The 13,064-nt window shown below is 40.9% G+C and overlaps 1 protein-coding gene across 1 annotated transcript; it reads left to right on the top strand.

The window, feature by feature from the left end:
• The first annotated feature begins 355 nt into the window (after nt 1-355).
• Nucleotides 356-1,448, top strand: LOC149257962 (germin-like protein 1-3). Its single transcript, XM_089370484.1, has 2 exons — nt 356-498; nt 789-1,448. Exons 1-2 carry the CDS (start codon nt 369-371, stop codon nt 1,328-1,330), a joined length of 672 nt encoding a protein of 223 aa, XP_089226610.1. The 5' UTR covers nt 356-368; the 3' UTR covers nt 1,331-1,448.
• Nucleotides 1,449-13,064: the final 11,616 nt, after the last annotated feature.

The following is a 13,064-nucleotide window of genomic DNA, read 5'->3' as shown; positions in this document are numbered from 1 at the left end:
AACTCTGACAGAGTCATATACGGCAGACGGGGTTCGGTGGATCACATATTACTTGAGTTTTTTATATTCTTAAGACTATAACAAGCCAGAACTATGGCACAGTCATATGTGGCAGAAGCGGTTCGGTGGATCATACGTTACTTGAGTTTTTTATATTCTTTCGACTCTAACCAACCACAACTCATAAGCGGCGGAAGGTGTTCGTACTGTGCGGTGGATCGACCTGCAGCACTGGGCGAGTATCTTTATGGTTCCTGGACTTCAATTTTTAAATTATAAATAATAAAACCATTTAGGCGTGTTATAAAAGGGAGAAACGTTCTTCATTATTTTCGAATCGAAGAAAGGAAAAATAGTGAGCTACATCCATGGAATCCTCTCCGGTGTTAGCACTTGCAGTACTGGTGATCTTATCATTCGGTAATAGTATTGTTATTGTGCGTGCAAGTGATCCAGATCCTTTACAAGACATTTGCGTTGCTGATTTGAAATGCAAAGGTAATGTATTGTATTCACGCTGTAATTACATTATTATAGGTTTTTTAAATTATTATAGGTTTTGTTTTTGTTTTGGGAATGTCTGTAAGTTGATTGTTATAATAGTTAAGAGTATGTTTTTTTTAAACTATGTATATTTAAACAAATATAGTCACAACTGTGCGAAAATAAATCAGTTGTCTCAAGAACAAAAAAAAATTATACAATAATTTGGTGGTGTCTAACTTAGTTGTTCTAATCTTAAAATTAGATAATAATAATATATATATAATTTGAATTGAATTGTGCAGTTACTGTGAACGGATTTCCATGTAAAAATGCGATGACGGTTACAGCACACGACTTCCGGTTGACGGGCCTTGATAAACCGCGAAATACGAGTAACCAGTTGGGATTCGCCATATCGCCAGCCTTTGTAACTCAGCTACCAGGCTTAAACACCTTGGGAATCTCCATGGTCCGGTTTGATTACGCTGCTTCTGGCGGCCTTAACCCTCCTCACGCACATCCGCGGGCCACCGAAATCTTGGTGGTGATCGAGGGTACTCTCTTTGTTGGGTTTGTCACCACTAACAACACTCTGTTCTCCACAACATTGGAGAAGGGAGACGTGTTTGTGTTCCCGCGAGGTCTTGTGCATTTCCAACAGAACATTGGCTCTGTCAACGCAGTGGCCATAGCTTCACTGAACAGCCAGAATCCAGGAACTCAGCCGGTTGCGCCGGCATTGTTCGGAGCCTCACCCCCTGTTGCTGCCTCTGTGCTCGCCAGAGCTTTCCAGATCGATGACAAGCTCGTCCAAATTCTCCAACACAACTTCACATCATCTTGATCTTGATCTAGATTCGTTGTTTTCTTCCTTCCAGTCGCTCAGTATTTAGGTGGTTAAATAAAACCAAACTCCCGATCTTATTCTCTGAGTGATAGAAGAATAGGTAGACAAAATCCGATATGTATCCTCGCCCATATCTCTAATATAAATAAAAGTTTAACATTTCAAATCTCACACTGCGTTTGATTCACGACTGACAAGAATTGGAAAGAGGTATCAGTATTTATTTGGATTCTGAAATTTCTCATGTTAATCAAATCAATTTTCAACTATTGATCAGACGAAGACTGAGGAATCAATCGAACAAAGAGAAAGTCATCCTTTTATAAAAATTCACCGTCGAAACTGCAGGAAGGACTTTGATACTCTGCGTACTGCCCATTATTACATAGGTTATAAAAATAATTTAAGTAATTACATTGATAAATTAGATATCATTTTGGTATTCAACTGCGTTAAGTAAGTCATTCACGTATGACCGTTTCCATGAGAGGTAGTCGTAACTGACTAATTTCTCATGATTTTTGAATAGTTCACTTAGCTAGTCGTAACTGACTGAATAGTTCACTTAGCACTCATTGCATCGGGTGATGCTCACAAGGGTGAAGAAATGGGATTGAAACTAGTGAAATGAATCACATAGCGTCAATCATCACTTCCGGGGCTTGCACCCGGTAACCAGGACTTCCCGGGAGGTCACCCATCCCAGATTGCCTCTGGCTCAAGCGCGCTTAACTGTGGAGTTTTCCCCACAATCAAGCCCACTTAGCTTGCTACCCCATTTGCAAAACCTTAGCAAGTATTGTGCCTCATGAACCATTCAAGTAGAGATCCCTTCACTCTTTTTGAATTTAAGTATGGGGGTTTTTACGCAGTGCATTATATTAGATATCATTTTGGGATTCAATTGCGTTAAGTAAGTCATTCACGTATGACCATTTCCATGAGAGGTAGTCGTAATTGACTAATTTCTCATGATTTTTGAATAGTTCACTTAGCACTCATTGCATCGGGTGATGCTCACAGGGGTGAAGAAATGGGATTGAAACTAGTGAAATGAATCACATAGCGTCAATCATCACTTCCGGGGCTTGCACCCGGTAACCAGGACTTCCCGGGAGGTCACCCATCCCAGATTGCCTCTGGCTCAAGCGCGCTTAACTGTGGAGTTTTCCCCACAATCAAGCCCACTTAGCTTGCTACCCCATTTGCAAAACCTTAGCAAGTATTGTGCCTCATGAACCATTCAAGTAGAGATCCCTTCACTCTTTTTGAATTTAAGTATGGGGGTTTTACGCAGTGCATTATATTAGATATCATTTTGGGATTCAACTGCGTTAAGTAAGTCATTCACGTATGACCATTTCCATGAGAGGTAGCCGTAACTGACTAATTTCTCATGATTTTTGAATAGTTCACTTAGCACTCATTGCATCGGGTGATGCTCACAGGGGTGAAGAAATGGGATTGAAACTAGTGAAATGAATCACATAGCGTCAATCATCACTTCCGGGGCTTGCACCCGGTAACCAGGACTTCCCGGGAGGTCACCCATCCCAGATTTCCTCTGGCTCAAGCGCGCTTAACTGTGGAGTTTTCCCCACAATCAAGCCCACTTAGCTTGCTACCCCATTTGCAAAACCTTAGCAAGTATTGTGCCTCATGAACCATTCAAGTAGAGATCCCTTCACTCTTTTTGAATTTAAGTATGGGGGTTTTACGCAGTGCATTATATTAAATATCATTTTGGGATTCAACTGCGTTAAGTAAGTCATTCACGTATGACCATTTCCATGAGAGGTAGTCGTAACTGACTAATTTCTCATGATTTTAGAATAGTTCACTTAGCACTCATTGCATCGGGTGATGCTCACAGGGGTGAAGAAATGGGATTGAAGCTAGTGAAATGAATCACATAGTGTCAATCATCACTTCCGGGGCTTGCACCCAGTAACCAGGACTTCCCGGGAGGTCACCCATCCCAGATTGCCTCTGGCTCAAGCGCGCTTAACTGTGGAGTTTTCCCCAAAAAGAGTGAAGGGATCTCTACTTGAATGGTTCATGAGGCACAATACTTGCTAAGGTTTTGCAAATGGGGTAGCAAGCTAAGTGGGCTTGATTGTGGGGAAAACTCCACAGTTAATCGCGCTTGAGCCAGAGGCAATCTGGGATGGGTGACCTCCCGGGAAGTCCTGGTTACCGGGTGCAAGCCCTAGAAGTGATGATTGACGCTATGTGATTCATTTCACTAGTTTCAATCCCATTTCTTCACCCCTGTGAGCATCACCCGATGCAATGAGTGCTAAGTGAACTATTCAAAAATCATGAGAAATTAGTCAGTTATGACTACCTCTCATGGAAATGGTCATACGTGAATGACTTACTTAACGCAGTTGAATCCCAAAATGATATCTAATATAATGCACTGCGTAAAACCCCCATACTTAAATTTAAAAAGAGTGAAGGGATCTCTACTTGAATGGTTCATGAGGCACAATACTTGCTAAGGTTTTGCAAATGGGGTAGCAAGCTAAGTGGGCTTGATTGTGGGGAAAACTCCACAGTTAAGCGCGCTTGAGCCAGAGGCAATCTGGGATGGGTGACCTCCCGGGAAGTCCTGGTTACCGGGTGCAAGCCCCGGAAGTGATGATTGACGCTATGTGATTCATTTCACTAGTTTCAATCCCATTTCTTCACCCCTGTGAGCATCACCCGATGCAATGAGTGCTAAGTGAACTATTCAAAAATCATGAGAAATTAGTCAGTTACGACTACCTCTCATGGAAATGGTCATACGTGAATGACTTACTTAACGCAGTTGAATCTCAAAATGATATCTAATATAATGCACTACGTAAAACCCCCATACTTAAATTCAAAAAGAGTGAAGGGATCTCTACTTGAATGGTTCATGAGGCACAATACTTGCTAAGGTTTTGCAAATGGGGTAGCAAGCTAAGTGGGCTTGATTGTGGGGAAAACTCCACAGTTAAGCGCGCTTGAGCCAAAGGCAATCTGGGATGGGTGACCTCCCGGGAAGTCCTGGTTACCGGGTGCAAGCCCCGGAAGTGATGATTGACGCTATGTGATTCATTTCACTAGTTTCAATCCCATTTCTTCACCCCTGTGAGCATCACCCAATGCAATGAGTGCTAAGTGAACTATTCAAAAATCATGAGAAATTAGTCAGTTACGACTACCTCTCATGGAAATGGTCATACGTGAATGACTTACTTAACGCAGTTGAATCCCAAAATGATATATAATATAATGCACTGTGTAAAACCCCCATACTTAAATTCAAAAAGAGTGAAGGGATCTCTACTTGAATGGTTCATGAGGCACAATACTTGCTAAGGTTTTGCAAATGGGGTAGCAAGCTAAGTGGGCTTGATTGTGGGGAAAACTCCACAGTTAAGCGCGCTTGAGCCAGAGGCAATCTGGGATGGGTGACCTCCCGGGAAGTCCTGGTTACCGGGTGCAAGCCCCGGAAGTGATGATTGACGCTATGTGATTCATTTCACTAGTTTCAATCCCATTTCTTCACCCCTGTGAGCATCACCCGATGCAATGAGTGCTAAGTGAACTATTCAAAAATCATGAGAAATTAGTCAGTTACGACTACCTCTCATGGAAATGGTCATACGTGAATGACTTACTTAACGCAGTTGAATCCCAAAATGATATCTAATATAATGCACTGTGTAAAACCCCCATACTTAAATACATTGATAAATGTTTATATCATATGTACTATAGGTTAACGATTTAATATCAAACAAGGGAAGCTGCATCGCAGCAAGTCCCTGCCTTGACCTGGGAAGCTTTACAATGCCTTAACCTGGAAGGATTTACAAGTTACTTTTGAGGCAGTTGGAGTTTCTTGTAGAGGAATAGTATTTTAGAGGAACAGTTCTTCTGCATGCTTGCCAAGAATGCAGTCCAGCAGAGAGATGCTTGCGAAGAAATGCTGCCCTCCAGACGCCATCAACCATCAGAAAATCTTCAGGAGGAACGTCGACAACTGTCCTCCAGCGGAGCCTAGAGGCCTACCTAGTTGGTTGAAGGTTACTCGCGCATAGCAAATCGCCACAGCCTATTTTCTTATTTTGGCCCGCACAAAAAAACACAATGTTCAGAAAGAGTAAAAGCAATCCAGTAAACCGGTGAATCCCAGTAATCCAAATATCTTCTCGGTTGAGATATCAACATCCCTTTTCATAGTAAAACAGCCTCCAACCACTTGGATTCTGAATACAATCAAATAAGCCCAGTGCTTCTATAGATGTATACTTTAGTACCAAAGTATTTTGCCTTTCTGTGCTGGAAGTTGTGCCTAAATGACATTCCTGATCCTCTAATTTCAATTTCGGTTTCATATACTTGGCGCACAGTATGGCGTTGATAAATGCCATCCTCATGAATCTGCATTGAAAATGTTGAGTAATCAGTGATAATCACTTAACTAGATTGGAATCAGAATAAAGAAAAAAACCTATTTTCTACACCTAATTGTTTTCCATTTACTTTGGCGCCCAGGATTGAATATGAGTAAGAAGTTCAACCTCATGAGCTGATGTCGGATTCAGATTTTCCAAGGTATGACTATATATCTTGTGTCTACAATATGTTGGGGGTGTCGGCACTTAAGCAACATTTGGTAAACAAGTATCATAAACAGTTTTGGCACAAACGTGCATGGTTTTTTTGAAGTGTTCCCTAGTGTTGATGCTCTCATTGAACTTTTCTTTGATATTTTTGATGTCCTAAAGGACGAGTAACAACATCTTTATAAGAAGAATTGAGTGATTACAAGAACCAAGTAATGGTGTGGTTGGTCTTCATAAGTAAAAGTTCGGTGTCTTCTATGAGTCTGTTAAGGTCTTCAATTGACCGAGCAAAGAACACGGCCTCCGTGTGAGGAATATCCAAGACCTGTCGAAAATTCATCAAAGTATTCTAAATAGATATTTTTCAATTTCAGTTCCTTAATCTCTGTACGACAATTCCCTTGCCAAGTATGACAACGGTGGCAACATTCTTTGCAATTATTGTCTGTTGTTGGAAGAATGTAGGGAAATGACTGATATCAGCATTCTCTTCTTCTAGATGCTGCTCTACATTTATTGACTCTGGCAAAGATAGGTATTATCTATATACCTTGGAAATAGCTCGTTCGTTAATTGCAGATGAACAGCTCGCAGTCATGGACATTGTAAAGATGTGGAGAACAGGCGTAGAGGGGTTCAGGTGACAATGAGGGCTGAAAGAAAGTCACGCCAAACACAAGGCTAACAATTGCATTAACCCATCTAGGCTGGTTCGCCATATCCAAAACCTCTTCAGTCCCAATCAGTATGGACTAATTTTCCAACCTCGAATTCATACCAAAAGGAGAAAGCCCACAGCCTTAAATAGAAAATTAGAATCAGTGTGGCTGTACCTTCATCCAAAAAATATAAAGTGCAAATGTTCAATCAGCTCTGTGAAATCCATTCATATCAGAAAGTCAGTAACTTGTGCAACTAATTTAAAAAGTGGGAAAGGTTTCCACTAAATAATAATGAAATCTATTCATATCAGTGTTGGGTATTTTTGATGGAAAAATACCAAAACCAAATAAAAATAACCACCACAGAGGCAATGCTCTGTTTACTCTGTCCAGGATCTTTTGCAGAGAACCTCTTTAAAAAAAATTAATACCAAAACCAAATAAAAATAACCACCACAGAGGCAATGCTCTGTTTACTCTGTCCAGGATCTTTTGCAGAGAACCTCTTTAAAAAAAATTAACTCAGAACACAGTCCTTTACACAGTCACAACACATTTCTATTAATTTAAAACAAAAAAAACTGATACATATTTCATCCTATGTGCAGAGAGGAATTTACAAAACAAACTCTGTTGCAGTCACAGATTTTCCACTGCTGTGGATATTACAAAACCAATTTCATAGTGTTCCTGTGTTTTACAATGGCGAGCATAAAACATTACATCACAGTTTTCAAACTCTATTCGCACTGCTGTGCGTTCTATTCATTTCACAAAAGATATGCCACCCGCAGGCACAACCCACACAAAAAGAAACTAAACTAAAAAAACATACGTAGACATTTTTTACAACGTATATAAAACATATATAAAAACATATAACGTATATCATATGGGACATATGCCCATAACCAAAATTAAAGGCCTCCACCAAAAAACTACGAAAAACATTAAAGACATTTAATTCCCTTCTCGGCGGTCAACAACAAAAAAAACACTCCACGCAAAATCTGATTTGACGTGGGCCCGTGCACCTTCATGAGATCGACGACGGAGATCGCACGCCCAGATCACTTGGCTGATCCAACGAGGTTCGGGAGCCAACCTCGGGCAAACCAAACGGACTTTAACGTCCGGGGAGCAGGCGGATTTGGTGTTGTACAGGGGACGCGTGGCGCGTCCTGATTGTGTCGGGTCCCCTCTGGCGGATACAGCCTTTTGCCAAAGGCGGTGCGGGGAGACCGGGGCGGTTTTCAAAAACCACCGCGCTGTTGAAATTAATAATTTAACACTCCCCTTTAATTTTAACAGCCGCACGTTCGGTCATTCCCAAGCATTTTCTCAAAAATTCGAAACTCTTCTGAACCAGTGGCTTTGTCAAGATGTCTGCAACCTGTTCTTGAGTCCTGCAATGTTCTATGACAATTTCTCCATTGTTCACTAATTCTCTGATGTAGTGAAACCTTGTATCTATGTGTTTCGTTCTCTTATGAAACACTGAATTCTTTGACAAAGCAATAGCTGAGCTATTGTCACAAAAGACCACTGTTGCTTTTGCCTGCTCTTGGCCTAAGCTTCTCAACATCCTTCTCATCCATACTGCCTGACACGCTGCTGCTGTGGCTGCCACATATTCGGCCTCTGCTGTAGATAATGCTACAATGGATTGCTTCTTGGAAGCCCATGAGATGGCTCCTGAACCCATATTAAAAACCTAACCGGAAGTGCTCTTCCGATCATCTACACTTCCAGCCCAATCGCTATCAATGTATCCAACCAAATCTGAATGTTCTGAGGCATGATATAAAATTCCAAACATTTTGGTGCCTTTGACATACCTCAAAATTCTCTTTGCTGCCTGCCAATGTGCCTCCTTTGGCCTCTCCATAAATCTGGAAATCAAACTAACAACATACATTAAATCAGGCCTAGTTGCTGTTAAATACATAAGGCTGCCCACAATGCTTTTATACAAGCTAGGATCAAAATCCTTGCTGCTGTCCTCTCTGCTGAGCTTTAATCCCATCACTGTGGGAGTGATGGCTGCCTTGCATTCTTGCATGTTAAATCTGCCCAAAACTTGATTTACATATCTTGCTTGAGATATAAAAATTCCTTTTTCACTTTGATCTACTTCTATGCCTAAGAAGTATCTCAAGAAACCCATGTCAGTCTTTTCAAATTCATCCTTCGTGACTGATTTAAAATTCTCAATAAGATAAACATCATTTCCAGTGAAAATAACATCATCTACATACAAGACAACAATTAAAATTTTACCATCCTTTTCCTTGATGTAGACTGTGGGTTCTCCTTCACATTTGTCAAATTCATTATCCAATAGATATGAATCTATCCTGCTGTACCATGCTCTTGGCGCTTGCTTCAGCCCATAAAGAGCTTTCTTCAATTTGCACACTTTGTGCTCTTCTCCTTTCTTCTCATATCTGAGAGGCTGTTCCACATAAACCTCTTCCATTAACACTCCATTTAGGAATGCTGATTTCACATCCATTTGGTAGACTTTCCATTTGTTTTGAGCTGCTATGGACAGCACTGCTCTCACTGTTTCCATTCTTGCAACCGGGGCGAAAGTCTCCTCATAATCTCTCCCATACTGCTGCTTGTAGCCTTTGACAACCAGCCTTGCTTTATGCCTTTCAATCTTGCCTTCAGCATTGCTCTTGGTCTTGTAGACCCATTTCACACCAATGACTTCTTTGCCTTTTGGTAGCTCAACCAAATCCCATGTTTTGTTTCTCTCTATGGCATTCATTTCCTCATCCATAGCTTCTATCCATTTCTATCTTTAATTGCATCTTCGAAATGAATAGGATCATCAACATGACAATACAAGGCAAATAAGGAATTCATTCCTTCATCATAAATGTCACTTAGATTTCTAAATTTCTTACCTCTTTCACTTGGTGTGCAAGTGCTTGAAGATGCACTTGAATTTCCTCCTTGTGGTGTGCTTGGAGAAGCACTCTCATTGATCCTCAATGGTGTACTTTGTTGTTCTTGTGTTGGTGCTGCTATTTGGGGATTCATTTCAGCCACCTCCTCTTCATCCTCATCATGAGACAAACAGTTTTTAATGTTCACTGTTTTCTCTATGCTTCCATCCCAAGCTTCTTCCTCAATGAATTGAACATCCCTGCTTACAAAAAATTTCTTGATAGATGGGATATACAGCCTGTAGGCTTTGGATTCATCACTATATCCAACAAGAATACATTTCTCCCCTTTACTGTCCAACTTCCTCCTTAGCTGATCTGGAATGTGTGCATAGGCCACACATCCAAAAACTCTCATGTGGGTGACTCCTTGCTTTCTCCCACTCCATGCCTCTTCTGGCACTTTGTTCATGACTGCTTTTGTAGGACACCTATTCAAAATATAAACTGCACAATGTACAGCTTCAGCCCAATACTCATTTGGCAAATGCTTTGCCTTTAACATGCTCCTTGCCATCTCCATGATGGTTCTGTTCTTCCTTTCAGCAACTCCATTTTGCTGTGGGGTGTACCGAGTTGTAAACTGTTTATGAATTCCATTTTATCTACAAAACTTTAGGAATTCATTGGAGATATACTCACCTCCTCTATCAGTTCTCAAAACTTTTATATGCAGCCCGCTTTGGTTCTCCACAAGTGCTTTGAAATTTTGGAATTTCTCAAACACTTCACTTTTGTTTTTAAGGAAGTATGCCCAAGTTTTTCTTGTAAAGTCATCAATGAATGTTAAGAAATATAGGTTGCCTGCTAATGATGGAGCTTGCATCGGTCCACATAAATCTGAGTGGATGATCTCTAAGGGTGCCTTTGCCCTTATGCTTTTCCCTGATGGAAAACTTTCTCTATGTTGTTTGCCCAATATACAACCTTCACAAAGGCTGTCTGGCTTCTCTATCAATGGTAATCCTCTTACCATTCCTTTTCTGCTTAATAGGTTTAGACCTCCAAAATTTAGATGCCCGAATCTCAAGTGCCATAACCAATTTTCATCCTTTGGCACACTTTGGAAGGCCTCTTGAGTGACTGCTGCCATTTCCTTCTTGTTCTTCAAGTCTGCCCTGATCCGGAGAGGGAACATCCTGTTCCTTGTCATTTTTACTTCAGCAATGCATCTTTTGCTGGGTGCTATATCCATGATGGTGCATACATCACTTTTAAAGAAAACATTGTACCCCTTATGGACAAGCTGTCCAATACTCAAGAGGTTACATCTCATTCCGGGGACATAGTAGACATCTGCTATGGTTTTCCTTTCTCCTTGTTTTGTAAATATTTTTACCTCCCCTTTTCCCATAACAGACACTTTACTATCAGTTCCTAGTGTGACCTCTGACTTCACATTTTTATCTAGGGCAGAAAAGAAGGCTATGTTCCCTGTCATATGGTTGCTGCAACCTGAGTCTAAAAACCATATGTCTTCACTATGTGTTTCAGCCATGTTACAAGCTAACAGGACATTTTCATGACTGTTGTTTTCTCTTGTAACATTTGCATTTTGTCTACTGTTCATATCATGCTGTTTCTTTCTACAATCACTTGCATAATGTCCATACTTTTTGCAATAATAGCATTGAACATTAGATTTATCATACCTTTGTCCTTGAGCATGATATTGTTCTCTTTGTTGGCTGCTGCCTTGGCCTTGGTTCTGATTTGTATTGCTGCCTCTTCCTTGTGCATTTGATGGGCTGTTCCTTCCACCTCTGTTCTGGCTTCTGCCTCTTCCTCTTCGGTTTCCTCTTCCTTGACCTCTTCCTCTTCCAAAGGACATCTGGGTCTTGAAGGCTTGCTCAAGAGATGAGTTTTCATTCCTACTCAACCTCTGCTCATGAGTTATCAGTGATGCATGTAGCTCATCAACTGAATAGTTTGAGAGATCCTTTGTCTCTTCAATGGTGGTGACTATGGCATCGAACCTTGAGGGTAAGACCCTCAATATTTTCTCCACTATTCTTCTATCTTCAATGGTTTCTCCATGAGTTCTCATTTGTTTGATTACACCAATCACATGAGTGAAGAATGAGTCAACGTTATCTGACTCCTTCATGTTCAAGTTTTCAAAATCCTTTTTCATCATTTGTAGTTTTGCTGTCTTCACTCTCTCCATGCCTTGATAGGCTGTCTTGAGGGTTTGCCATGCTTCATTTGCTGTCTTAGCTGTTGCTAACCTTGGAAACACACTCTGGTCTACTGCTAGATACAACAACACACGGGCTTTTGAATCCTTCTTCCTATTGCTCTTCAGGAGATCTCTCTCTCCCTGAGTTAATGCATTGAACTCAGTTTCATCTGCTGGTTCTTCAAACCCAGATTCAACTATTTCCCATAAATTTTGAGAGGCAAACAGGGCTGTCATGGTTATTGACTAGTAGTCATAGTTCTTCCCATTAAACTGTGGGAGCTGGGTATTAAACATACCCATACCAGTGCTTGTGCTAGCCATTCCTTGACTGTGTATTTAAAACAACTGACTGTCTCTTCAATAACAAAGAAGATAGCTATGAAGAATACCTGAATCCTTCGTTGTCTGAGTCTTCTGTCTGCCTGAGAAGTTTTGTTGCAGCAACAACCTTCTCCCTTCAGCTTCTTTAACTTCTTTAAAGAGCCTGGTCCGGCTCTGATACCACTGTTGGGTATTTTTGATGGAAAAATACCAAAACCAAATAAAAATAACCACCACAGAGGCAATGCTCTGTTTACTCTGTCCAGGATCTTTTGCAGAGAACCTCTTTAAAAAAAATTAACTCAGAACACAGTCCATTACACAGTCACAACACATTTCTATTAATTTAAAACAAAAAAAACTGATACATATTTCATCCTCTGTGCAGAGAGGAATTTACAAAACAAACTCTGTTGCAGTCACAGATTTTCCACTGCTGTGGATATTACAAAACCAATTTCATAGTGTTCCTGTGTTTTACAATGGCGAGCATAAAACATTACATCACAGTTTTCAAACTCTATTCGCACTGCTGTGCTTTCTATTCATTTCACAAAAGATATGCCACCCGTAGGCACAACCCACACAAAAAAAAACTAAACTAAAAAAACATACGTAGACATTTTTGACAACGTATATAAAACATATAAAAACATATAACGTATATCATATGGGACATATGCCCATAACCAAAATTAAAGGCCTCCACCAAAAAACTACGAAAAACATTAAAGACATTTAATTCCCTTCTCGGCGGTCAACAACAAAAAAAACACTCCACGCAAAATCTGATTTGACGTGGGCCCGTGCACCTTCATGAGATCGACGGCGGAGATCGCGCGCCCAGATCACTTGGCTGATCCAACGAGGTTCGGGAGCCAACCTCGGGCAAACCAAACAGACTTTAACGTCCGGGGAGCAGGCGGATTTGGTGTTGTACAGGGGACGCGTGGCGCGTCCTGATTGTGTCGGGTCCCCTCCGGCGGATACAGCCTTTTGCCA

This window comes from Pinus tabuliformis, chromosome 6 (genome assembly GCF_031772625.1).
Source record: "Pinus tabuliformis cultivar Carrire ecotype Pingquan chromosome 6, CPIR1, whole genome shotgun sequence".
Lineage (NCBI taxonomy): Eukaryota > Viridiplantae > Streptophyta > Pinopsida > Pinales > Pinaceae > Pinus > Pinus tabuliformis.
Note: the sequence above shows the minus strand (reverse complement) of the source record. Positions and strands in the feature narration are given on the sequence as shown.